Source organism: Melospiza melodia, chromosome 10, assembly GCF_035770615.1.
Source record: "Melospiza melodia melodia isolate bMelMel2 chromosome 10, bMelMel2.pri, whole genome shotgun sequence".
NCBI classification, from domain to species: Eukaryota; Metazoa; Chordata; class Aves; order Passeriformes; family Passerellidae; genus Melospiza; species Melospiza melodia.
The window spans coordinates 18,830,703-18,857,132 of record NC_086203.1 but is presented as its reverse complement, the minus strand read 5'-3'; the positions used below and the strand labels follow the sequence as shown (position 1 = coordinate 18,857,132).

At 40.8% G+C, this 26,430-nt stretch overlaps 1 protein-coding gene across 5 annotated transcripts; it reads right to left on the bottom strand.

Moving 5' to 3' along the window:
- Positions 1 to 518: 518 nt before the first annotated feature.
- CCDC66 (coiled-coil domain containing 66) lies at positions 519 to 23,126 on the bottom strand. Of its 5 annotated transcripts, XM_063164671.1 has the most exons (19): positions 23,052 to 23,102; positions 22,013 to 22,077; positions 21,283 to 21,368; positions 20,004 to 20,421; positions 19,026 to 19,161; positions 18,752 to 18,855; positions 17,689 to 17,807; positions 16,756 to 16,929; positions 15,843 to 15,974; positions 13,066 to 13,316; positions 12,621 to 12,705; positions 11,667 to 11,828; positions 10,135 to 10,282; positions 9,584 to 9,706; positions 8,636 to 9,114; positions 7,603 to 7,640; positions 7,088 to 7,350; positions 5,769 to 5,896; positions 519 to 916 (listed from the first exon to the last, which is right to left on the bottom strand). In XM_063164671.1, the coding sequence occupies exons 3-19, from the start codon at positions 21,286 to 21,288 to the stop codon at positions 836 to 838; spliced, it is 2,847 nt and encodes a 948-aa protein (XP_063020741.1). In that variant the 5' UTR covers positions 21,289 to 21,368; positions 22,013 to 22,077; positions 23,052 to 23,102; the 3' UTR covers positions 519 to 835. The 5 variants fall into 5 exon arrangements, with proteins under 5 accessions (XP_063020741.1, XP_063020742.1, XP_063020740.1 ...); XM_063164672.1 differs by lacking the exon at positions 21,283 to 21,368 and having other exon boundaries at positions 23,052 to 23,126; XM_063164670.1 differs by lacking the exons at positions 22,013 to 22,077; positions 23,052 to 23,102 and having other exon boundaries at positions 21,283 to 21,450.
- Between the last annotated feature and the right edge of the window lie 3,304 nt (positions 23,127 to 26,430).

The window sequence follows — 26,430 nt, the reverse complement described above, 5'->3', positions numbered from 1 at the left end:
CTGCCTGGGACTCCTGGCTCTTAGTGCTCATCCTCAGGCTGTCCAAAGTCCTGTGTTTGGGGGAATTCCTGTTTGTAATTTGATTTTAGTGCTTTTCTCTGCGATGTGCTGTTTGGTACCAGGTGAGTGTTTGAAACCACATAACTCTGAATCCACAAAATTAGTTGGGAGAAAATTATTGGTGAAAAAGGGCAGTTCTTAAAAAACAAGCAAAACCCATAGACTTTTGCCTGAAGTTGATTCTTTCCCTTTATAAAGAGTGGATTGATTTATTCAAGATAAGAACCAATACCAGAGTAGTGTAAAACTTCTTACCCTCCCCCCAAGCATGGCAAGTAATTTTTCTGAAAAAGAATTCCCTTTATCAATGAATTGTACCAGGTTGTGTGATGAACTGTGGTCTTATAATCTGGGAGTACTCAAGTTGATGTTCACAGTATAAGGCTGAAAGGTGGCAGAATATTGAAATGCAGGCAGTTTTGTATAGTTTAAAATACCAACAAAGATAACTAAAGCCATTCAGAATACATCTTAATCTTTTTATTTATCAAAATTCACACACTGAGTTCTACAAAAACCCATGTAACAGTTTACTTCCATGTTTTTGGTGGTTTATATTAAATTGACCCTTGTATTCAAGTAGCATGAAAACCATTCTAAATAGACAAACCACGATGAGTCTAAATTATCTTCAATATAAAATGTAGCATGATCCTGTAGTCTATCAAAATTCTCATAATTTAATTTTCATAAAAAAGCTAGAGGTGGTTTGTAATTAATTACAGTAGCAAAGTGCATTTCCATATTAAGGATTCAGAACATTGATATGCACCTCTCAGAACGGTGGCATGAAGTTCTCTTGAGCTACAGTGGGAATCAGAGTGTTCTCCAACTCCTTCTGCTTCTGCAGGAGGCCCTGAAATAAATACAAATGTCACTGTTCTGTCTTCTCATGCAGCCTGAACCAGTGTACGTGGGGGCCTGAATACACGTGTTGTTATGGAGAGAGTCCCTGGTAAGAGCTATGTATGGTGAGATCTGTGTGGGTCCCAGTTACTCCAGATGAGCCACAGCTGTGCAGTCCAGCAGCTGTAGCTCGTGAAGGTAACTGGAATAAACAGGGGTGGGTGGAGAGCCTAGGAGGAGCCCCTCAGAAGACACGGAGAACTGTGCTGCAGAGAGGAACAGCTTTGTGGAAAACCAGTGAGAAGGTATGAACTTTGGGAATATAAGGTAACAACAGTATGGGACTTGAGAAATATGAACTACAATAATATGATTGCAACAAATGTAGCATCATTGTTTTTAACTATGAAACAATTTCCTTGTTAGTGCCTAATGGTTTTTAAGTTCAGAAAAAACAGTAAAGCCTCAGAGAAGAGGGAACTTGTACAGCAGCCCTTGATGTGTGACTGGAGTGGAAGCCAGGCCAGTTTCCAGGGATGACCATGCAGAGGAAAAAAGGACTTTCCCACTGTATGAAATGGAACTTTCTCATCCCTTTGTGCACTGTCTCTGCATTTGCAGTATTGTAGTGAATTCCTGAATGAAGCAGAACCCAAAACCCTGATGGGCATTGGCTTTCAGCCTTAACACAAACAATTCCCTTCAGAGCAAGGGCAGCAGGGCCACTGGAACCAGAGCAGTGTCTGACATTTCAGGAGACACAGAGAACTGCCAAAAGGTTCAAGATTCGTGCTGTGTCAATGGTTCTTGTAAGTACTGATGATGGAGCAACTCTGTCACAAAAAACCCTCCTGGAAATGTATCCCTGTCTGTCAGGTCATACATGATAGAACTATAACAAGTATATGAATAAATTAGGTTTTTTTACTGTAATTAACAGGATCATATATATTGATACATCTGGCTCCTTGCCCTCCATCTATTTTAGACTTGTCAGAAATATTTTGATACCACAGAAGTTTGTTTTTTTAAAAAAGAAAAGGTAATTATTTTTCTCAGGAGTTCCAAGGCCCTTCTCAAAGACAAGAGTTACAGGCTGCTGGCACAGCTCAGTACAGACCTAATGCAAGGCAGCAGCTCCTGCAGTAATTGAGGCACAGATTCCTGGTGGTACCAAAGGAAAGGCAGCAAAGCAGCCTGCAGGGCTTCACTTTGGCTCCTTCTAAGGCAGCAGCTGCCTACTTTCAATCACTTGATGAATTGCTTTCTAATTAATCAACAGGATCTGCTTATTTCTATTAATGGGTCACTGTTTTCAGTCTCTGTGTCAATAATTAGTATTTTTGCAGAGCATTTTTTGCATTTATAAGCATGTCACAAAACCAAGTTATAAAATAAACTGCCCTAAATAAACCAAGAGCTGAGGAACAAATAACCCTGAGAGCTGGCAGCTGAGTGTTTGTCACAAGGGTTGCTCAGGTACTGGGCAGGGGCTCAGCAATGGAAAATACCTCCCCAGAGAGCCGTGGGGTGTGTCCCCACCCAGCCATTGTCACCTGCAGCCCTTGGCACAGCTGCTGCCTCAGGAACAATGGGGTGCTCTGGTGGCACTGACCCGAGGGTGAGTCCTCTTCCTTAAACTTTGTCCCTTCTTTTTCACAAATAATTCACTTTGCTCAGCTTATCCACTGACTTTTGATTTCAGTGAGCAAAGAGTCTGTTGCTAGCTCCTATACCTGCTGTGACCTGAGGCACAGGAAGAGATTTGCTGTCTTGCAGCAAATGCAGAGACAGACTCACCCTCCCTCCTCTTTCCCTGGGTCAGCCAGTCCCGCCGGGCTCTGCACCAGCCCAGCTGCATTCACCACTGCCTCAGTGGGGAGTTCAAAGACTAAAGACTGGTTGAAATTATGTGACTATTATGTGAATTTCCCCAAACAAAATAATGGCTAAATACGTTGTAAACACAGGTATGGATATAGTCTGAAACTATACAGCCACTCTATATATGTATATAGAAATGCAGAAGAGCAAGACTAGACAATCTTCTGAAACAGAAAACTCAGCTTTTTGTGTATCAGACAAAATCCTGCACTATTCCTGCTTTCTCAGGGAAATAACTGAAGCAAAACAGGTGTCATCTGTACATCAGGAGGAGTACAATGCTTTGGTATACAAGGTGTACTGAAATGGAACAGCTCGTGTCCTAAATGCCTTCTGCAGCTGGCAGGGTATTCAAAAAGGAACTCCACATGTTTTAAGTTACCTCTCTTGCAGAACCAAGATCCACTGAAAGACTAACCTGTTACTTTTTAGCCACTGCAAAACTGAATGTAAGTTCACATGGCTTCTCTGAGCTTGCCAACTTTAACCTGTTTACACAACCAGGGTTTTGTAGCCTCAGCAAGCACAGGGATCAAGCTGTACCTTGGATCTGGCTTCACTCTTCAACAAAATGCCACTGGTAAGTGAAGTGAAATACAGAACATGGACTTGTCTCAGCAAGGTGAGGGGCTGAGGGGCTCCTGCAAACTGTAACTGCTTCCCAAGGAGGGACCTACCCTGTGCTAGGAGTGGTAACTGCAACTGCTTCCCAAACAAGGACCAGCTGAAAGTGATAACCAGTGGAAAACTCCCCAAGTACCAGCAGAAAACTGAAGATGTAAGGTCACAGGTTCTGCTAGAACAGATATGGAGCTAAAGTGTAATCAGTGAAATAGGCAGAGGTGGCCCAAGAGTCTGACATGCAGATCTCTGTGTCATAAAGGAAGATGTAGTTGTTTGTGTTAGATTGGAATGGTGTATTGTATTTGTAAGGTGAAGATAAGAAAACCACAAGTTATGTAAGGTCCCAAGCCCCAATCTGGGACTCCAAGGTAAGTAAGTGGCAGGGATTGGTGTCAGGTTTGTATAAAAGCTGGTGTGAAATGAATAATGTTGGGATGAGCAGATGGGTGTGCTGACCCCTGCATGCCCCTGGCACCAGTAAAGGTCTCTTTACTTTGCAGTACCTGCTGTGGAGGAGATTCCTTTGGATCAGAAGCCAAAATGCTTCAAAGCTGTAGATATTTAACAAAGATGTTAATGAGCAGTGGGGAAGACCAGATCCAGTGAAATCAATGTAGAAGCTGTTAGAAACTGGCAGCCTTTCAGTTGGCTCACAACTTGTCTTACTGACCTGGGGACAGTCATGAGCCTTTTATTTCACAAGGAGTTTACCTACTGCTGAAGCACTGTGGGTATGTTATAAATGGCTCTGTAGTAGTTGGCTTTTGCTACAATTTATTTGCTTTAATTAATAAATTGTAATTGTTTGTAAATAATTATTGAAAGTTTTAAACTGCTTTTTAAATTATTTGTTATCATTTGTGGGCAGTGTGACAGGAAAAGCAAGGTTTTCACAAGATGTAAGTGGGCTTGTGAAAGATGCATTTTAAGATATGCTGGCTATTGCAAAATGTACATGTAAGATAGCATCAAGTGGAGAGCAAAGATCCTAGAAGGAAAACTGCCAAGCCTGAAAGTGGCATCCAGGGACCACCCTAGGCTGCTGACATCTGCAGCTATTGAACTGTGCAAATGCTGCAAAAATTTGAAGCAAGACTGTAGTCAATGAGCTCAAAATAAATGTGCAGGCTTTTGAGGAAGTAATGCAACTGTAACAGTATAAAGGACTGTGAGCTGAGGAAATGGGTGTGCACAAGCTTTGCCATGCACCCTGACCTGTAACTTTTGCTTTATAATTATCCCTTATTATCATTTATTGAAACTCTTAAAAATTTAAGAGGGGGCTTTGTTTCTCACAGCGTACATGGCAGTGCTTCTGTCTTTCTAAAGCACAAGAGGTAATCAATAGCCTCAACTACTGTTAATTTTGTTGTGCTTCACTGTCAGATTTTCTGCCCTTTGATTATTTATGAAATTTTCCTCCCTGAAGGCAGAGAAAAATCCTGTTGCTAGCAATAAGGTGCATTTAGTTTGGACCCATTCACAAGCAAGGGAAGATACTGGTACATGTTTATTTTCAGATTCTTCACAATGAAAAGGCAAGCCTGAAGTCAATATTTTTTTGTCTTGCAGGTCTGTCAGGCCACTTGGAAGCATAAAAGAGAAGTGCTCATGTGCATGTCCAGACCTGTGGCCACACCTTGCTGCCAACAGGGGCAGGATCCAATTCACTCAGGCTCTGATAAGCATTGCCATTATCAGTGCCTGGCTACAGAGAGAGTGCCCACAAACACACACAGCCTGAGCTCAGGAGCTCCTGTGTCTGTGCCATCAAGCTCATTTTCATTTGCTTTTCAGAAAACCTGGCTGGTTGACAAATAGTGAGTTTGCTTTTTACATGTTAACTAGTAGCAGCTGGCTTGGAAGGATTTTCTAAGTTTTCATACTTCCAGTTTGCAAATTCCAGTCTTTTTCCAGGCCTGACACGAGACCACCCCACCAACCCCACTGTTCTGTCCTAACCTGGGAACAGCAGAGAGGAAACCTCATTAACAAGGTTCTGTTGTGTTAAAACTCTGTTCTTTTGAAACTGATACATTCTTTATAAATAGCCCTAACCACAGAAACCTGGCCACCAAACAAAGTAATTTCTCTTGGTTTCAAGTTTGCTCAGGCACTTCACTGTTTCATAGCTCATTTAAGGACTAAGGAGTCCATACTCTCTCTCTAAGGACTGTCCAAAGATGGAAGCAACAGGTGAAAAACAAAATTAGTAAAATGGAACAAAAGTAGAGGACAGGGCCCAAAATATAAATCAAATGATGGAAATAGAATTAAAGATAATGATGTAATAATTTTTACTTCAGTATATATATACACACACACACAGAGTTAGCCAATAAATTTCTGCTTACCTGCCGTAATTTTGACAATCCTTTGAGAATTTCTTGTTGTCTCTCTCTGATTGTAACTGCATCAGGATTTAGAAGAGGATCTCTAACATGATCTGAGCTAAAAATCTGTCGTGGCATTTGGTAAGAATCTAAAAGTAAATATGAATCAAATCAGTTAATAAAACACTTTATTAATTTTCTTTTACTTTTGAAGCAGCAGATTTTGAAAGTTTATGAAAATCAGGGGTTGGTTGCTATTGAGATTATAATCTCTATTTTTAAGTCAAACAACACTTAGATTCCTAAACTCCAATCTCTCTACAGTAAAGCAAGAAAGTGCAGTCATACTTCATGAAAGGTAAACAAACAAAATATTGATAACATATTTTTTTAAATTATTTTTTTAAACTTTGTGGATTGATTTTTTTAATACCTGTGGTAAATAGGTATGATTTGTGCTGACAAAATTGAAACAGTAATCAATATTGATACAGTAATTAATATTTGGGAATAATAAAAGAGTTAAAAGGTGTAATGCCAAGAAAGAAAGGGAGAGGAGGGATTCCACCCCCCACCCCCCCCTTCCTTTCCTGCAGATGTTCAAGGCAGGAAAAAGCAAGAGATAACAGTTACTAAAAATTAACAGAAAGAAAGGAAAATCTGGTTGGGTCCCAGGAAAATGCTAATTATATGAGATTTATTGCTTTGATGCTTAAATATAATATTGTCTTATGTTATGTTAGTTTTGGCTCACATCGCACTAGCTTAGTGCACATGTGTAACCCAAAGGTGAATTAAAGGACATTGAGGAAGAGGAGAGGCCTTCACCAATGACAACCCCCAAAGAGTGGTGGGGCATGTGTGCTAAAGGTGGTGATGAGGGCAGAGGTAGAAGTGTGAGGAATGGAACATGGGAGGAGATGGCACTGATACATGGCATAAAAGGGGAATTTTAGCTTGGCAAGCTCGTACGAGAGGTGGCAGGGCTCCAAGGACCCTGCACGCCGTACCCTGCCCGGTTATTTTTGCTTCTGCACTATTACTGGAACCAAATTATCCCTTATTTTAACCAAATTATATTGTCACTATTTAAAGTGTATCCAATTTTACATATTTTATATAAGCTATTCAATTAAAATTGCTGCTACCTTTAGTATTGTTTGGTTTTTTTGATGATGGGATAATTGGGCAAACCTAACACACCGAATAGAGTTTGCTTGCCCAGCCTTTCTGTGCACTGCTGTGGCACAGAGAGGTTGCTGCACAGTGCAGTAAGCAGCACACACGGGGCTGGCTAAAGCTGCAGGGCGAGGTTCCCGCTCTCGCCGGGGCTGCCGTACCGTGGGTGTGGTGAGTCGAGGGCCGGCTCGGCGGTGCCTCCGGGGGCAGGCAGAAAACCTCCCGGGTGCGCACGTAGGGCACGAAGCGCGCCCAGGGCGGGCTGCAGGGGGCGGCGGGGCAGCTGCTGTGCTGCGGGGCTGCCCGGGCGTCCTGCTCCCTTCCACCCCGCTCCTCGGACACCGGGACGTGAGGAGCCTGCATCTGCCTTTGTTGTGCTTGCAGTAATCTGTTCCTAACTGCTGGAACAGGTGGTGATTCAGATCTGTATGGAACAACTGAAGTTAGAAAAAAGCTCAAACAATACTTCAGTAATGTGATTTTCTCAAATAACAGAAACTAACAATCTTTGAAGGACAAGATTTTTGTTTATTTATTCTGCTTTCTTTATACCTGCAATCTTATGTCTTTAATAATAAACAATTAGATATATCTAAATTCTTAAAAAAAAATCAGTAAAGCACGAGCATTTCAATAATGTATTCCTATATTTCATTAATGCAAAGCATTGACTTACCTTTCTTCATTCAAGTGATTCTTATGAAATTTTTCTTCCTACGAGAAAACAAAAAAAGTCAAAAGTAAAACAAAAAATCTCCATGTTTTTTATATTAAAAGCTTTGATTTTTCAGAGAAAGTTTGTTCTGAAATTCCAAAAGGACTTGTTTGACCTAGGTTCAGGAGAAAGGTATTGATCATAGATTTGCATTTAAGAGACTTGTAGTGCCCATGAAATAAATCAACAAATTACAGGAGGACTTGCTCCAATTTTCTGAACTTAGAAGCTCTAAGCACTATCAAAAATACTATGTATATTCTCCTGTCCTTGGAACACAGGAATTTATAAACTTGAAAGGTTCAATCCAAGATATTAAAGGAAAGGTCCAGTTTTGTTATTTGAATGTGTGAGAGAGTGAGGTGTTTATGCATACAGAGTGAACAAGTTATGGATATAGAGAGAGGGCAAGAGAGAAGCTAAAAATATATTTGATAGTATTTTCTTCAAAAGACTTTTTTTGATAGTATTTTTCTCAAAAGACTTTTTTTCCATCCACAAGCTCTACTGATACAGTGCTTACTGCAAATGGAAAGTGACTCCACTAAGAAGTAGGATGCATTTCTGTGGCAGTGGAGTGCATCCTCAGTAATCCATATTCTTTGCAGAAATAAACATTGTTTTCTTGAGCAGGTGCTGCTGTACCTCACCTGTCAGCACAACACAATGACTGGACAAAAAAGAGCAAGTCAGTGATGTCACTGTGTCCTGCACACTGCTTGCATTTAAGCTCTGTTTACATCATGAATCAGTGTTAGTAAGCAAATGAAAAGGAATCAACACTTTGGAAGACTGAAAGAACAGTAAAAACTCAGTCACAAAATCTGAGTCTGTTCTCCTGCTCCTGATGAACAACAGAGTGCTGACATAAGGATGAGCAATAGGAGAATTTCACTGCTCCAGTTAAATAACTGAACTCCCATCCAGGTAAAACTGTGAGGAACAAGAGTTTTAAAAACAGACCATTGTTCTCAGAGGGCAGACAGTGACCCACCTTTCTGCCTCTGTGGCCCTTCCTCTTCCCAGCTGTCTCTTCCCGGGGTGAGGCAGACCTGGCCGAGTGCCCTCCCCTCCTCACACTCAGCTGCCCGGGGCTGTTCCTTTCCAGCAGCTGCAGCAGCTCCATTTGCCGGCGCACCTTGTTCTCCTCCCTCTGTCTCTGCAGAGCTTTGGGGTACCTTTCTGTGGCTGGAATGTATCTTTTCCCAGGCTTGTTTATGTTCCAGTCAGGTCTTTTGCTGTATTTTTCTGAAGATTTAATGTGCCTTTCTTTTCTTGCATACTGCTCATATAGATCACTGTAAATACCACCAGTCCCTTTTCCTGGAAGTTTATTTTTATCCATATAATGCATTTCCTTCTGGTATTTTTTGCTGTTAGACATTTCTTTATATTCTATGGAAATATCAGGCGATTCACAACATGCAGTTCTTTCCTCAGCTGACTCTGTGTATGCTGAAGTATTAAAGCAATCTAAAAAAAAATAAATTGTATATTAACTCCAAGTCTGAGCTATTCAAATTACTTGGTTGACTTTTGTATATGTATCAATCTACTACTACTTATTTTATGTTTAAAATGGTTGCTACAGTTTTATAATGCTTTTTTATGCTTTTTTTCTGTGGAAGACAGGACCTGTAGAAGTAAACCCAGTGAGGAAGGGATAAAACACAGAAGACTGGAGAACCAAAAAAATTTGGACCTACGTGGCTTGTGACCCTAAACTGACACAGTATTCCAGACTATGGGATTTGTAACTGGTAAGTAACAACTATACAGAAGTATCATTTATTTAGAAGAATAAATAGTGATAACACTGTGACACACTAACATGACTGTGTCAGTGCAAGTATTTCTCTCCAGCTTTGTTCCCCGTGAGTGTCAGTGATGTGGCTCAGTGTGACAACTCCCCCTCAGAGTAGCTGCGGTGTGGGCTCTGTACCTGTCTGCACGGCCGTGTCCTTCCGAGGGGAGCCCTGCAGCCCAGGGGGGCTCTCCACACCTGCAGGGAAATCAGGACTTGGTGCTGAAATGCCAGAATTACAGTTGTCAAACTCTGCATCACCTGAAAAGGGGTAGAGTTGTTCCATTTAGTAACCCACGGTCAATTTAAACTATGCTGCAGAGTTATCAGACTGTTGTGGTTTAGAGCTCAAAGCAATACTGAGAACTGTGATCCAAATGCCAATGATCTTCCTTTTCCACTGGAAATCTGACAGCACACAGGTCTGAATATTCCTGTGCATTCCTGCCAATAGCTCTGCAGTTCTTCCTTTATGTAATACAGTATTTGAAACTTACTAAAACACAATATTCTCCACAGAAGTTAACACTTAGATTTATTTGAAAGGTAAATAAATTGTAATGAAATTTGGTTTGTGACCCAAATTCAGACAGGGAAACAAAAACAAAAAAACCCCACCCCAATCCCAGAAACAACTTGCTTTCAACCACCAAAAGAACAGGGAAACTGAGTGTGAGATTTATACTTGCCACCACCAAGACTGTTCTGAAGTTCTGAAATGTCATGTGCCTTCTGAGCCAAGGCTGGAATGTGCTGGTCTTGTTTTGATCCCTGGGCCAATTCCTGAGCTTTCTCCATTGTCTGATAAAGCTCTTTGGCTTTAAGAGTTGCAAGTTCCTTTCATAAAAAAAGAAAAAAGGTAAATATGTAATTATTTAAGAATAAAGTCAATTGGATTATTTAATGACCATATAATCCTCAAGGTTTATTTAGGGAAAGGATTTTTTTTCAAAACTAAAACTAGTTAAGTATACTACGTAACCTATAATTTCTGTGATTATAAGTTCAGAACTTCTGCTGTACTAATGAAAGATCTTCAGTCTTAGCATTAAAAAATGAGCATTTATTTCCCTTCTAATAAATTCCTCTTTTTCTAGATGCCATCTGATGTCAGCCATCTGTGACTTCCTGTAACATGTGCTTTAATGAAATGAAAGGAGCCCAAATAAAAGTAATAAATCCCATCTTACTCCGACTTGCACAGCAAGGAGCCAGTAAAAGCTCCCCAGCAAATGTCAGGGGGTTACAGCTCCCTGACTCAGTGGGTTCAAGGTGCAGCAGACTGGGCCAAGGAAAATCTCATTTCCCAAGTGTTGTTAGCAGCTGATCCCACTCCCTCCTGCTTTTGCAGTTGGAAAGAACAACTGGTGCTGTGACACCAAAGGAGCTGAGCAATTACAGAGGATGACTCTCCCCATGTTGAACCAGTCTGTTCAAGCATCTACAGGCAGATGCCACACAATTCCTTCCAGAAAATGCAGAGAAATCAGCAATCCACATTTCTGCAGGCTCTGGAGAAGACAGTTTCTGGAATCACCTTGTCTTATGACACCATGGAATCTGCTACTGTTCCAAAGAGGAGGCAAACAGTAATAGCTCTGCTGTTCCAAAAGGAAGAATGAAACATCAGACCAAGTGTTTAACCTTCCACAGGGGTTAAAAGAGAAATAGAAATTCAAAATCTGTATTTACCAAAGGTAAAAACCTACCTTTGGTTTAACTTTAATATGAAAGCACTGTGTAAAGCTCAGCAACAGCTATGCAGGGGAAAGATGGAGAACCTGACTGACTTTTAAAATGTCTTTTTCAGACTATATTCTAAGAAGTCTTGAATTCAGACTGAAAGCACAAAGCACATTCACTTGGATGAACTTCATGTAACTGAAGCACCTTAAAAGCATCAAGTTACCAATAACAAGAACTGGACCACATCCTTCGAGGTATTTTTTAATTTTAAATTTGTATTTTAAAATGGATGTTTCTGCATTATTTACAACTACATTTCTGGTTTTGCCAGTTCTTATAATTTCTCTTCCTGAAAAGGCTCTTCTTCAAAAAACCAATCTGGCTTATTCTTGTATGGTGTTGTATATTTATTAAGAAACTCTACATTTTTGATAGTTTCCATTCTCAAAATGATGAGCAAAATTTTGCAAGTGAGGAACAAGAACTATTTTCCTCAAAACTCAGGCTATCTGCACTAAGATAATGCAAACCCCACCTCCTTTTGTTTTTGTTTTAGCATTTCTTCTTCAAACTGTTTCTGCAGTTGTGCTTTTTCTCGGGCCAGGCGCAGCTCTTCCTGTTGCTCTTCCCATTTTCTCTGCTCTTCCTCCAGTTGTTTCTGCTTCCGTTTTTCTTCCACCTGAGCCATTATTGCTTTCTGGCAGGATCAGGAAAAAAAGGACAAAGTAAAAGATACAGCCTTAACATATTGTAAGGTATTTATTAATGTATTTTTGTATATGTGTAGAATTGGATTTGGACAAGTGAAAAAAAAATGTGAAGATAATTTATTTCAAACACTCCTGGTTTTGTTTCTGGAAAACCACCAGCCCAATTGAGCAGTCTGAAATACTCAGACAGAAAAAAGGAGCTTTTTATGTTTTAGAAAATACTATTTTTTTTCTTGTAAAGAGATGAAGGTCTGATTTTCACCTTATTGGTGAAAAAGCTCCTGGTAATCCAGGAGTTTGATCCAGCAGAGTAACAGTGTGATCAGAACAGTCTCTACATTTATATTGAGACTTCTTCACACCGTGCTAGAGACACACATTGTTAGGGTGCCACAGAGGTCAGGTAAATGTTAGTGAACTAGATAAAAAACTAAAGGTTCATGGAGTGGGAATCTGTAAATATCAGATTTCTCCTCCTTATAACAGTGCAGACTGAAGGAAAATGCACACAAACCTGCTAGAGCTCTAAGGATTGAACTGTACCTTTTTTTGAGGCAGGAATTCAGTACCAGAAGTGCAATAATCTTGTGCAAATATTGAAAGAGAATTGTATAGTCTGACTGAAGGAAATACTGCCAAACAATGCACATGTCATCTGAAGTGTAAAAGTCAAGTGCCTCCCTGGGTTCTGGTATTAAATCTCATGCTTTATTCATGAGACATTACCTTTCATCCTCTCTGTCATTAAACAAGTGTGAGGCTTTAACACCCAAGTGTACCTGATGTTCCAGCTGCTTCTGCCGCCTCCTGTCCCTCTCCTCAAGCTGGGCAGGGTCCAGCAGAGCCGTCATGGAACGGAGGAAACTGAACAGAGGGACATGTCAATGGTTGTAATCATGAGAAAATAGTACTTAAGCCTTCCTTAATTAGAATCAGTTAGGTTGCATTTTCATATTGAGGTTATTCTGTTAATTATAAGTTAATATATAAATTAATTAATAGATTACGAAATCCTTTTCATTAAGGAACTACGTAAGGTTATTTGCAGTAAATTTCATTAGTAAACATTGGCAGCACTTGTGTCTTTCAACAGTGAAATAACAGATATTTGAAAAAAAAAGCCAAATGTATGTAAAGGATTTTTTTCTTTTTTTTTTTTTTTTCTGGGGAGGTACCATAAATGTACTGGCTGGGAAAATAATTACCCTTACAAAGCTCACTCACCTGACTCTCTGACTTTGTTCCAAAGCACCATTTTTAGCAGCTTTTTCTGCAGTTCCCATCTGTAAGGGCATAAGGTTTCCTAAAGCTGCAGGGGACAAATGGTGAATGAAAGCAGTCGGGTCCTTGGGGTCAGGTGACAAGGAAAGACTTTCAGGCTTTCTGTGCATTCCATTTAAGGGGTGTTGTGCATTAGCATTGAAGTGGTTCTTAAAAGAATCAAAATGCATTTCCCATCTGTCATGCTCTTCTGCCTAAACAAGTACCAAGCAACAACAACAAAAAACGACAAAAAAGAGAGAGACAAAAAAAAAAAGAAAAAGGAAAAGCATTCAGTTACACTGTGTCTATAAAGTGTAAAGGTGGTTAATAAAACAGACAGCACACATTTTGTACACCAGGAACATCTGAAAAGCTACCATGCAGACAGCAGTTAATTCCTTAAGTGAGAAAACAATTAAAAATTCCTTAAGTGAGAAGACAATTAAAATGCAAGTCAAATCACAGATTATAATGCTGATCCATACCTGTGATAGTATAGGGATAAAGTGTTTCTAAAATCATGGGATATTCAGGGGAGTTGGAAAGAAAGGTTGGGCCTGGAAGGCCCTGGGAAAATGTTCAACTTTACTGAATTATGTGAAACTGCACCTGTATAATCATTTAATGACTATGATAAATGATATGATTGTTGCATGATAAATGATGACTGTTAAATGTGATGATTGTTTGGTAATTGGATATAATTATTGTTTAATCATAACAGGAATCATGAGAAACGATGTTTGGGGAGTTTGATGGAAATTACAAGAATCCATGCTTGGATGAGATCAACATATGCCATAGAACAATGTAAGTTTAACAATTAATGTGTAGTTATATAAGGATCAGGGTATAAAAACATGTTCATCCCAAACCCATGTTGGAGTCAGATTTGGGTCTGTACACCTGACACCCAGAGCTCTTCAATAAAAGCACCTGCAAATAATCATTCTGTGATTATGTGTTCCTGAGCACTAACACCTGGTCAGCACAAACACACTGCTACTTCATTTTCATGAAAAAAAGGAAAAGGTGACTCCCTGGTGCCTGTAGCCCTCCTTCCACAGCACACCAACCCAATTAACAAGGCAGCTAATGAGGGAACATATCCCAGCTGTGCTCCCTTCACAGTTAAAAACTCGGTTTACAAAGGAAGCCTGATCCCCTCAGCAACTCAGGAAAAGATGAGACTTGTGTTGTGTGCAGGTCTGTAACCACCCTAGCAGCAAGGCTGGCTTTGGGGAGTAAAGAAAGGTAAGACTATTTTCTTCCATACTCTCTGGAAAAGTGCTTGCTTTAAACTTTTTTATAGCTACACGACTCTGTATGTGTATTAAAAAAAGTATTTCTAGAAACAGGATTTTGCTGTCACTGTGACACCTTGTACTCGGTTTCTCTTTTCTCACCTCCTGTAGTCTACACAAATTTTCTTTTTCCAAAGTGTCTAGCCATGGTCTCTACACCACCTTGCAGACCCAAGTGCTTCTACATGCAGTGGAAAAGAGAAAGAAACTACTACTGTTAGAAACAATATAACTTATACACTTTTATTTTGTCACTTAAGTTAGGCTTGACTTGACTTGGCCTTGGGGAAAGGAATTTTCTTGAGGTTTTTAGGAGATGTAGCATTACCCTAAGGAGATGGGCTGAACATAGTAGCAGACTAGGAGCAGCCCAAAGATACCAAAAAGATAAAAGGCCATCAACGGAACATCAACAAAACGTTAGTGGCCACCTAAAAAACATTTACTCTCAGATGCTGCCTTTGGCAGAATTGGAGACATTTGGTAAGAATGAAAATCTAATTAACACCGGAGGCAAGGAGATTAAAGTCCAGTGGGAAACTGACTATAGGGGTTTGCTCAACTCTAGCCCAATTAACTTAAAAACAGTGCATCCCTATGGGTTTTGACTGTAAAGTTTGGGGCAAAATCCTGCAAAAACATGTGTTTGGAACATTTTCCTTGGCCAGAAAACAAAGTAATGCCTGATTCTCTCTCACTTCAAATATAGTGAAAGAGGGTTTTGTTTTCTCCTCGATTTTTGGCCATGCTGCCACTGTCTCTATCCCTGCAGCAAGCCCTCTAACACACCAGACACTGAAATACTGACCAGCCACTGGCTCAATGTGAGTGCATCCTTATGGTGAAAACCTAGACATGCTGCACAAAATTCCATCTTTGCTGCTGTTAGCATTCAGAAACACATAATCACGAGTGATTATATGCAGGTGCTTTTATTGAAGAGCTCTGGGTGTTAGGGGTACAAACCCAAATCTGACCTCCCACGTGGGTTTGGGATGAACATGTTTTTATATTCTATCGTTGTATAACTTTCATGTTAATTATTAAACTTATATTGTTCTATTGCATACATGGATTTCATCCAAGCATGGGCTCCTCGTTGTCCCCCTCAAACTTCTAACATGGTTTCCATGATTCTTCCTAAGATTAAACAATAATTATGTTTAATTACTGAACAATCATCACATCTAACAATTATATCATTTATCATATACTGCTTACGCAGGTGCAATTTCACATGATCTGGCAAACACAAAGCCCAACATTTTCAGAGTCTATTTTTAACATTTTTCCAGGGCCCCATTAAGTCTAGCTTCTTTCTAATTCCCTGAATTTTATGGTTTTAAAACCTTTTACTATATTGCCACTTCCCTAATTTCATTTTTTTATTTCTTAAAACAAAAATAGAGAAAGACTTCTCTAAACCACAGATACCTTTGATAAATTAAGTTTTTCTTCTAATTTTCGTAATTTAGCTTCTTCCTTCTGCTTGTCCAACTCTTCAAGCCACTTCTTCTGTTGCTCATGTTTCAGAGCACTAAAAGGTCGCTCCTGTGGCATAGCTTCCTGAAATAAGATAACTGCTAGTTATTCTACAAAAAATTAAGTATCTTCTCTACCTACATAATAAGGACTTGGCAGAAGGCTCTGCCTTCAGTGGGTGAGCAAAACTGGGCCTTTCTCTAGCACAGTAAAAGGATGTAACTTTGTAACTGTAGCAAGTATCTGACTGCTAGCAGAAAGATGAATTCTGAATATTACTCTAACTTGAACTCCAGAAAACTCTACTTATTTGTATCATGAACAGAAATCCCTTTTTCTTCCTGTGGTTCACTGCTCAGTCTGTGTTCCAGGCAGATTCAGCACCACAATCTAATTAGCAGTGATCTGTCTGAAATTAAGGAGCTGCCATCTTCATTCTTCTGTTTTTGCTTAAGGGATCTCTGTACTATTTAACAAGCTCCAGTGGCACTGAGAACTTCAATGCCATGTGACAAAAACTCTCCTCAATCTCTGCTTACCAGCCATAATTTAAGATCTACTTCTTGAACCTTCTGCCATCAATATAATTTATTTTATATAGGTTCCCACTTCTCTGTTTCTTCTGCACATACTTAAAAACTAATTAACACTGCATGACACACCTCTAGTACTGTTCTTCATATCAGCCTGGAAGGAAGTGCTGTCTTCAAAGCATTCATATTTTGGTAAACATTCATTCATTCCAAGTTATTTATGCACAGCAAAAAGGTCTAAGGAATTCTCCTGGTTTAAAAGAACTTATTGAGACATACATTTGCTGTTAATAAATAAGTAAAACTCCCCTGCATACAGTTGAAGATCTTACCCTGAAAGGCAAGGCTGTGCAAGTGCCAGCTGGGAAGTCAGAAGGAGTGGAATCAGAAGACTGCCCAGCTGGAGCTCTTGGAACATTCAGTGCAGCTCCATCAGCCTCTGTGGCTAAAGCAGCTGTACAGGCAGAGTTCTCAGTGCCATGAACTGAGTCAGCTGGAAGCACTGTCTGCAAACAAAGGGACCATTTTAAGACTTACTCAGTTCACCTGTTTTGTTTGTTAACAAAATGATACTTCTAGACGATGCTGTTCATTAAAGCCTCAGCCCAAATTTGTAACTAAGCATTATTTATCCACTATTTATCAATTATGCAGATTGAAACAAATTCTTTTAAGACAGAGTCAAAGCTTTGCTAGGAATGCTGAATGTGCCACAAAAAAGTGCAAGCTGCTTTTGCTGAAAGAAATGATAGCAGATACAACCCTAACTTCTGTTTAAGAGCAATAATTTTCACTGGAGAAGTCTCTTGTGAGTATAATGTATTTATCTAATACACTGGTTTCAGAATCACAGCTTTTAAAAAAGCTAGATGTCATACTGGCTGTGCTCATTATGTAAGCAAGCAAATATATGTGAGAGCTCATGAACAATGCATATAACTATATAGCCAGGAATCAAATTTGAGACTATTCCCCCAAAAAGAACAAGAAAAGATTTATACTTTTTAGTTAGGAATACAAATGGAGGGACAGGAAAGGGTTGTTCCTGCTCTAAAGATCTTAAGCTGAAAAGTTATGACCTGGAGCAACAAATCAGTGTGGACCAGGGAGCTGCAGCAATTCATGCCCTGAGAAGGCTTAAAGCAGCACCAATATTGGATTCTAGAGAATTTGTACAGAAAATAAAATCTCCTATGAATCAGAAGTTAAACTGTTCTGCAACAGTGCTGTGGAAACTGTGTTCTTTTGTTTATAGACAGTCTTACCTGGTCTGGGTCAGGTGTTTCCATTTTAGGGGTTTTCTTACTGCCAAGGTTTGCCCAGAAATAACCCACCTCACCCTCCAGAGTTTCTTTCAGCTTCTTCTTCAGTGCTACCTGTTCATCTTAAACAAACAAAATCAGGCTCTTACTAGAGTTCCTATTGCAAACATTTAACAGTTTTTAAAAAATAAAAAAAGCAATGCATGTCTTCCCTGTCACTTGGACTGTGAAATGGGCACAACAGTTGCCAACCCATCAGTCTGACCAATCCCTCAGGACCTTGCTCTTAAGAGCAAAGTGGGCATCTGCCCAGGGATGCAGAGGTAAATGAGGAGTCTCTCTGGAGACACTAAAAAACACTGGAGTAACAATTTCCCAGGGAAAACCAGCAAATAACCAAGTATATGAGCTCTCTCAGTTTTGTTACACCAGTCTTGAGCTACTTTAGTATTATGAAAACCAACAGAGCCATAATGGAAGCTACTGACAATGCAGAATTAAACCTTGAAACCAAATGGTCCAAATCCAATTTCAAACCAAAACACAGCACTTGTTCATGTGAATCAGAAAAAGCTTAATTTGCCAGAGAGAATTTAGTACTGTATCGAGCAGTTTTTGTTTCCTCCAGAGATTTCCCTTGATTGGTGATGGGGCTGGACTGGAAACACTCTCAAGTTCAAACTGCAATTTTATACACTCAGTCATGATTTGTAGATGCTGTTCCCATTAAAAACCAAATGAATTTTTTAATGATAATGGCTGCCAATTACTGTCAGAATGTGACAAAACTGCTGGCATGTAGCACCTAAAATACAAAGTATAACAATATATTTGAGATAATATTTAATTGGCAAAGAAGTGTTTCTTGCAAAAATTTATAATCTTTGGATAAACTTCTGAAATTCAAGAATCTTAACCTGTCTTGGAGACTTATAATTTACTTTTCAATTTGTAGCAACTGTACTGATCTAGGTAAATTTAAAAGGGCATAAGGAATATCAAATTTCTTGGTATGCTGAGTGTAATGAAAGATATATCAAAAATGTATTTTATACACCATAAATACCTAATTCCTTCTTCCATTGGGCCTTTTTAAGTTCCAATAAGGCTTTTTCCCCTTCTCTTTCACCCAAGGTACTAAACAAGTCAGCAGGTTTCCATGAATCCTTTCTAGAGAAAAGGAAGGAGGGGGAAGATTTTTATCTAGAAAGCTGATGTGTTAAAATTTTAGAGGTAACTTTTAAATTAGTATTTATAAAAGATATTTGTTATTAAGAACATGGGATATGAACCTTTAATGGAGACACATTTTTTGTACACAGTAATACAAATATACCTACATAACATTCTGTCCTGGCTGTGGATGTGCTTCTTGTTTCCTGCCTGAATCAGAGTTTGCTTCATGTGGAACTGGGGACACTTCACAATCTTTCTGGAGTGATGCTAGAACATTTTCCTCTGATGCCTCATTAGTAGCTGTGGTAGAACATAAATATATAAAAATGTATATATAGCCACTAAACTTGCTTCAGCTTTGAGTAAATACTCTGAGAGCAGCAGAAGCTTGCAGATTCCCCACAATTTAACAAAAGTGGTTTCAGCCCTGCTTATGTAGTTCAGGCATGTAAGTTAGACCGTCACAGGGTATTTTTAAAATGCTAGATGTAGTAATCACTTATTCTTGGAAAGGGCTCAGAGTTGGGACTCTAATTAATTGCAGGATGTCTTATTCTTGGTGCCAAAGCTGAACCCCTGCACACACTCACCAACAGGAGGAAGGATGCGTTAAAGGAAGATAAGCAACAGTTCTTACACTTCTGAGTGTGAGAACTGGGGAGGGGAAAAGAAAAATACTATTCACTACTATTAGTTCAGTTAGGCTAAGAGACACAAATTCAACTCTGGCCACAGGAAAATGGCAGAACTGCTCTTGAGACACAGAGGAAGGCCTGAACTCCTCACAAGCCAGAAGGGCCTTTCTCCTTGGGCAGTGGTACAGTGCAGTTCTGTGTTTTTCCCCCCAGTGTAAAATGGTTTTTATTTTGCATGGAACCGTGAAAATGCTTCTTGCTGGTTTGCTCTTCAGAATACTGGAAATGTAACAAACAATCTTTTTTACTGTGATAATTCCGAAATGCTTGGCTCTCACAGTAACAATGTCACATTCATAATGGCAAAGGGTATTTTGTCTGAGACCATCCTACCAAAGTGGAACATCTCTAAATGTGCAAATAACCTGAAATTATCAACTCCAAGTTAAGGTTTCCCATTTTGCTCTGCTTCCATGGAACAAATGCATCCAATGCCTGGTATCTTACCCATTTCCTCTTGCTTTTCATTATGAGCCTCAGAGATGCTTCTTCCTTCTTTAACAATCATCAAAATCTGTTGAAGCTGTGCTTGTGTTAAACACACCAAACTTTTTAAGTCTTCAGCTGATACATGTGGGGCTTGAGGTTTGTGTTTAGTTTTTTTCACAATACTAGGATCCTCTGAATCAGGATATCTGTTTGTCTTATCTCTTTGGAAAATCAAAGAGTAACTTTTAGCTGTGGCTTCATGTGAGGAGTGTTTATTAACTTGCAGTTTTTCACCTTTTGTCATTGATAAACTTGATTCACTCCTTGGTTTTGTTAAGTTTTCCTGCTTGATACAAGCATTTTGTGTTGGCCTCAAGATGAGTCCAGTGTGCTTTATTCTCAATGCCTGTTTAGGTGCTCTGGCTTTATTACCCATCTGTTAAAGCAAAAAGATTTCACCATCTATTAAATATGGAAAAAAAATTGTATTTGTAACAAATGAAAACAAGATTGAAGCATCAAGGAAAGTAAGTGCCATTTTTCTTTTCTGTTCCATCAGTAGAAACTCTGTATAAGCTAATGAAACATCTTCACAAGTACCAGGAAAACTTTGGAAGAGGACACAGCACCTGAATTTGAGTATTTTCAAAATAACAGTATGAATAATAACTTTATGTAGCCTGACATTTAAAAGAATTAATAAGCATTATTTCTACTTTACTTTGGTGTTTCTGAATGGGAACAGGTGTTTCCTGGCTCCACATAGGTACCTGTTTTCATCACACAGCCAGCAGTATTTCAGTCCTCATTCTGCCATTCTGAACTAAGTTTTATTCTTTCCAAGGTCCTTGGTGCAAACTTGTAATTATTTCCTGTCTATTGGGACCTTTTGCTGCTTTCTATCCTTCCCAAACCCACCCCACTGCACTTTACTCAGAGACAGCCTGTATGACAAAACCTGAAATTAAACACACATCAGATCTCTATTTTACCAGAATTCCTTTAAGGGCTCTGAAAGTTCTGATTTAGATGATTATTCCCTCTGCTGCTCTAACTTCTTGGCCAAGGAAACTAATGCATTTTGAAAGGTAAAAATAGTCACAAGACTTTGTATTCATCCTTTTGAACAGCTCTTATAAACCTGAGAAATAACAGAATATCTCAAGTTAAAAGAGATTCATAAGCACATATTTCTCTTTCATAAATACAATTGTTTCCAAGTATTTATACAGTTCAATTTCTCAAATTTTCTGTTAACAAATAGTGAATTTGTGTGTTCTAAAAATTTTACACTTACCTTCATGGCAGGCTTTGATTTAGCTTTTGGGAAACAAACACAAACATATGAAAGTATTTAATAACAACTTGTCCCTGAAAAACAATCTTGAGAAATTAGTAAAACATTATATTAATCTGATTTTTGTAAATCAGGGGGAAAAAACTTTTCCCATGCCATCTGCCCTGACTTGTATGTCTGACAAAGCTGGAGTTTATTGCAGAGACATATGTCTGACAAATCACACAAATAAAATTTATTAATGCTTATTTAGGAAAATAATTATCTCAGATGGTAGTAGTGAGATTTGGCCTAAATAAACTGCTTACTGAAATTTAAAAATGTTTACAACAAATACTGAAGCTGCCTTAAAAACGTGATTGTAATGATGTCATGCTGTGTAAATTAAACTGTTTTTAATCCTCTTTTATCCTGGCAAGTAACCTGCTATAAAGTTACAGGAATTACCATCAAGTTATGCCAGTTGATACACAATAGCACTTAACTTTTTATTTTAATGCCAAGCTAAGCAGTGGAGACTGTTTGCCAGCTGTTCCCTGGTGCACAGACTACTCAGAATTCATCATCAACCTACTGCTGAGAATCGAGCTGCCGAGAGAGAGGACTTATAAATAACAATGCACAAACATGCTTCCTAATCTCAAAAATATTTTAGGAAAGCTGGGCTTTATGTCTCTTGGATATTAGGTTTAACTTCAAGAAGCTTTAAAGATTAAATTAAAAAAAATACCAGAAGAAGCTAAAATTAGCCTAGGCTTTCCATCCAGCACTTCAGTTTCGAGCTTCAGTCCATCGCTGCAAAACGAGAGAGAGAGAGGAATCTGAAATATGAAGTAATCTGATAATGGTAAGAATTGAACATTCATAACAAGAACAATTACTGTTGTTCCAGATGCCCCTTCACATCCCAAGCCATGTTTTGAGAAGTTACTTAAAACAAAGAAATCAGCATGTCTTGAAGAAGATGTAGTTTTATTGATACTGAAAAAACGACTACAGCTTTGCTTGTTGCAAAGCAGATCTTTAACACTAAAGGTGCCACTCAATATCGTTATACAGTGCAATACACCTCAAGAATTTAATGATTCAACAACATAAATAACAAATCGCTACCCAAGCCTCCTGGAAGGCCAGCGCTGATCACAAAGCAGGGGTGTATTCTGGAAAGAGCCTTTGGTTGTGCTTCCATGCACAACAATTCACCTTTGCAAGCGGAACAAGCGCTGTTAGAAGCGTTTGGGAGCAGAGAAAAACGTGGCAGCGTCAATTCCCAGCTGCCTTCCTTTGCTCCGTGCGCTGGGACAATCCAACGTGACCATAAGCGCTCCAAATACCGCTTTATCCTCACATTTCATTATAAAACGTTAACAATGAAGAAACCTAGGGCAGTTCGGGCTCGCACGCAGCTTTGTGAGGGGCACCTCAGAACGGGGCACTGCGGTGAGGGCAGCCCGCAGTGCCGGGGGCGCGGAATGCTCCAACGCACCGCTCCGCGGGGATCGCAGCCCGGGCACCGCTCCCCGGCACCGCACCCCGGCCCCGCTTCCGGAGCCCGTCCCGAGGCCCTCCCACGGGAAGGGTCGCTGGCCCCGGCTCTGTCCCGCAGATCGCTCCTGCTCCCTCAGCCGCACGGCACTGCGCGTCCCGGCGCGGAACCAATGCGTTCCGCCGGGCTGGGCCCGTCGCTCTCCGAACAGCCGCGTCCCGCGGGGAGCGCGTCCCGTCCCGCCCCGCCCGGCCCGTTCCGCCCGGCCCCGCTCGCTCCTTACCCCAGGTTCATGGCGCTGCCCGGCGGCCGCGGAGCACCGCGGAGCACCGAGCATCGCCCGCCCTCAACTCCGCGCCCCGCTGAAGGAGCCGCGCGCCGATTGGCTGCCCGCGGAGTACCCCCACCAATGGGCACCCGCAGCACTGCGGGGCGGCGCGGCCGGGAGTGCTGGGAGATGGAGTCCAACACAGCGCCGGGGACGGGTCCGATGGAGTCCCGGTCAGCCCCAGGGAGCGCGGGGGACGGGTCCGATGGAGTCCCGGACAGCCCCAGGGAGCGCCGGGCACGGGTCCGATGGAGTCCCGGACAGCCCCAGGGAGCGCGGGGGACGGGTCCGATGGAGTCCCGGACAGCCCCAGGGAGCGCGGGGGACGGGTCATGCACTTGCCTGTGCCGGGAGATGGGGTATCTCAGCCCGGCCGAGGGTGCGAAGCAATTGCCGGGCGATTATCCCCGGCCTCGAGCAGCTGTGGAGGAAGGAGGGGAAGCAGTGGAAGCAGGGGAACGAGGGGCGGGCAGGGGGAACAGAAGATTGGTGTGGGGAGGGTTCGCGCCGGCCGCTGGCTCCGGAGTGGCCGCGCTGCGCGGAAGGGCGGCAGCTGCTCGCTCGCATTTTCCTTTCATTTAATTTCATTGTATTGCACTGCATTTCGGTTTTCTTTATTGATTTATTTTCTGGTGTGGTTTGGGCAAAGCGGACGAGCTAGGAGAGGGGCGAGAGGCTGAAGGGGGAGGCTGAGGGCGGCACGGCGCTCTCGGGTGTCCGGGCGCTACGGAGGGAGCGGCGGCTGCACGGTCCCGTCCGGAGAGGAGAGAGGGGCAGGGAAGGGAAGGGAGAGCCGGGGCAGCCGAGCTGGGAGAGCCAGGACACGGCCCCCGGGACACTGCCCGGGGGGCACTGCCCGAGGGAAGGTGCCCGAGGCCGGAGCGGAGGCCGGGAGCTCCCAGCGGAGCCGTGTCCCGGTCGGGGCCGTCCCGTCCCGTCCCGTCCCTGCCGTATCCCGGGGCGGTTTCTGCGTCCCGCTCCTGCCGAGCCGTAGATTGAGCACTGCTGTTGTGTGGGTACACCTTCTGGAATAACGGGACCCCTAAATCTGCAAATTAAGTGAATCTACGTTTTGCCATGGAGGATTTGGTTGTGTTAAAGAATAGTCAGATTCAATAAAATGCTTCGGAGCCCGTTGAGTTATTTTACTATTCAAGATGGCATTTAGGCTTGTGCTTAAGGCCAAATGCTTACTGAATTCTGTTATTTCAAAGGAGGTTAAGACCTCAAGATCTGTTTGGAGTTGTGTTGCTTCTAGATGTGCTTGGCAAGACCTTTGTCTTGCCGAAGGTACCATAGATAAAGGGAGACGTCCTCTGGTGTGTTCTGTGGCTGATGGTAAGAGAAGCGCTGCCCTTGGGAGGTTGCAGAGGAAACGAAGCAATAGTAGAGAAATAGACAGTTGAGGTGGAGTTTATTGTGTGCACAAAATCTCTGAACTGCTTTGCTTGTATTTCTGTAAAATTATCACTTATCAGAAAAAAATCATTACCTTTTGTTTCCCCTCCAAATATTGCTTTGCAGCTTATTGTTTGGTGCTTTCTATACATCAGCTAAGAAGTCTTTGAAACTTTCATTTAGGGACTAGGACAGGGGAAGAAAAGAAAGCCTGGAGTTTTTCATAATAGTGCACTGCTTATGAAGTCCTGTGAAACACAGAACATACAAGATGGGTGATAAAAGCAGTGAGATTTCATCCCCTGCTTCACAATGGATTCCTTAAATTAATAGATTTCCATTATACTTGCAGAATTTTAAAAAATATAGCCAACCAGACCTGGCTCCTGCTTTTTGTCAGAAACAGCAGGTGGCAATATAATTTCAAGCATCTTTTCAAAACTTTCTCATAGAGAAAATCATCTTATAAGAACTATAAAACAAGTTTCACAGTCCATTTATATTTCTTTTTATTTTAACATTTTGTTAATTATTAGTTTTGCCAGGCAAGCGATATGTTCTTTCAAAAAGCTGATAGTAGTTGACTGGTGGTTTCAGAACTTGGGTAAAAACCAGTTGTGTTCTTTGTAGACAAATCAAGACTATCTGTAACACTTGTCCTGCATATATGGAACTGGATCTTTAAAAACTGGCAAGTCTTTCAGGCATTTGATAAAATACTATGCAAAATAAAATTATTTAGGCAAATAAACAGATTGTAAAATGTGTAAAAGAACTTCCTACATGGTAAAAAAATTATGGATTCCATACTGCACACTTGCCTTTATGTTATGAGGGCCAGATAAGTTCTTTTTTGCTTTCAGACTGCCTTGGGAATGTCCTGTGTCTTTCCCGCATTAAGAGGCCAAAGTCTAAAAATATCCAAAGTCCCTTAACAAAGCTGCAGTTTCACAAGCAGCATTCCCAAGTCTTTGATTTATCATTCTAGAGGACTGAATAAAAATGCTTTCAGGCTACATGCATCTCTCCAAGGCTCATGAAACACTATACAAGCACTTCAATCACTCATTAATTAAACTTTTGAATAGTTCATATAAGCCAGGAAAGAGGATGAGATTTCAGTGGGAGGTAGGTGTTATGAAAGCCCCATCAGGTGTCTGTCTTGATCTCCAGACAATTAATATCTGGTTGTAATTGACTTAAGAGAACAAGTCACATTGATTTTTTTTCAATCATTTTCTCATGAGAACCCCACTCAGAATGGTTATATCTCTTTTCTAGGTGGATAAATGGATTGGCACAATGATTAAATTCAGCACAGTCAGTGATGCCTTGTGGAAGCTGGAACAAAGGACTTTGGCTTGGAATTCAGTTTGCAAGTGTATTTACAATGCAAATGCAGCTGAGAGGGTCCCCCAAGAATACATTTCTTTGGGGTTTGCATATGGAATGTAGCCAGATTTGTATTTGGCATTGTTGCTGCATGAGCAAGTGTTTTTTTAAATAGTTGAATATTGCTAGTGTGGTTTGAGTCCATTAATTTCTGGTTTTTAACTTACTTTTGGAGGAGGGGATTCCAAACCTTTTCAGAATAATATAACTTCCATAGAAAGTGTATCCTTATACCCTACAATAATGGGCAGAAATCATTATCCTTACTCTTAATACTTGTATGTAGTTTCTGTACCCAGCCATTGCAGTAAACGAAATCAGGAATGTCCTTAAAGTTTCAAATACTTATGTAGCTTTCAGGGCTTCTGGAGTTAAATGGGAAACCTAAACAGCTTTGGGTCTTGCTTCCAATACATTTTAGATAATGCAAATGGAAGTTTTTAGACTTGTTTCCTTGATTGCTTCCTGCAAAAGCAACACGATGAAGAGTAACTATCAACTGAATGCAATCAAATGCTAGCATGAGATGGTGTTAATCTTTAGC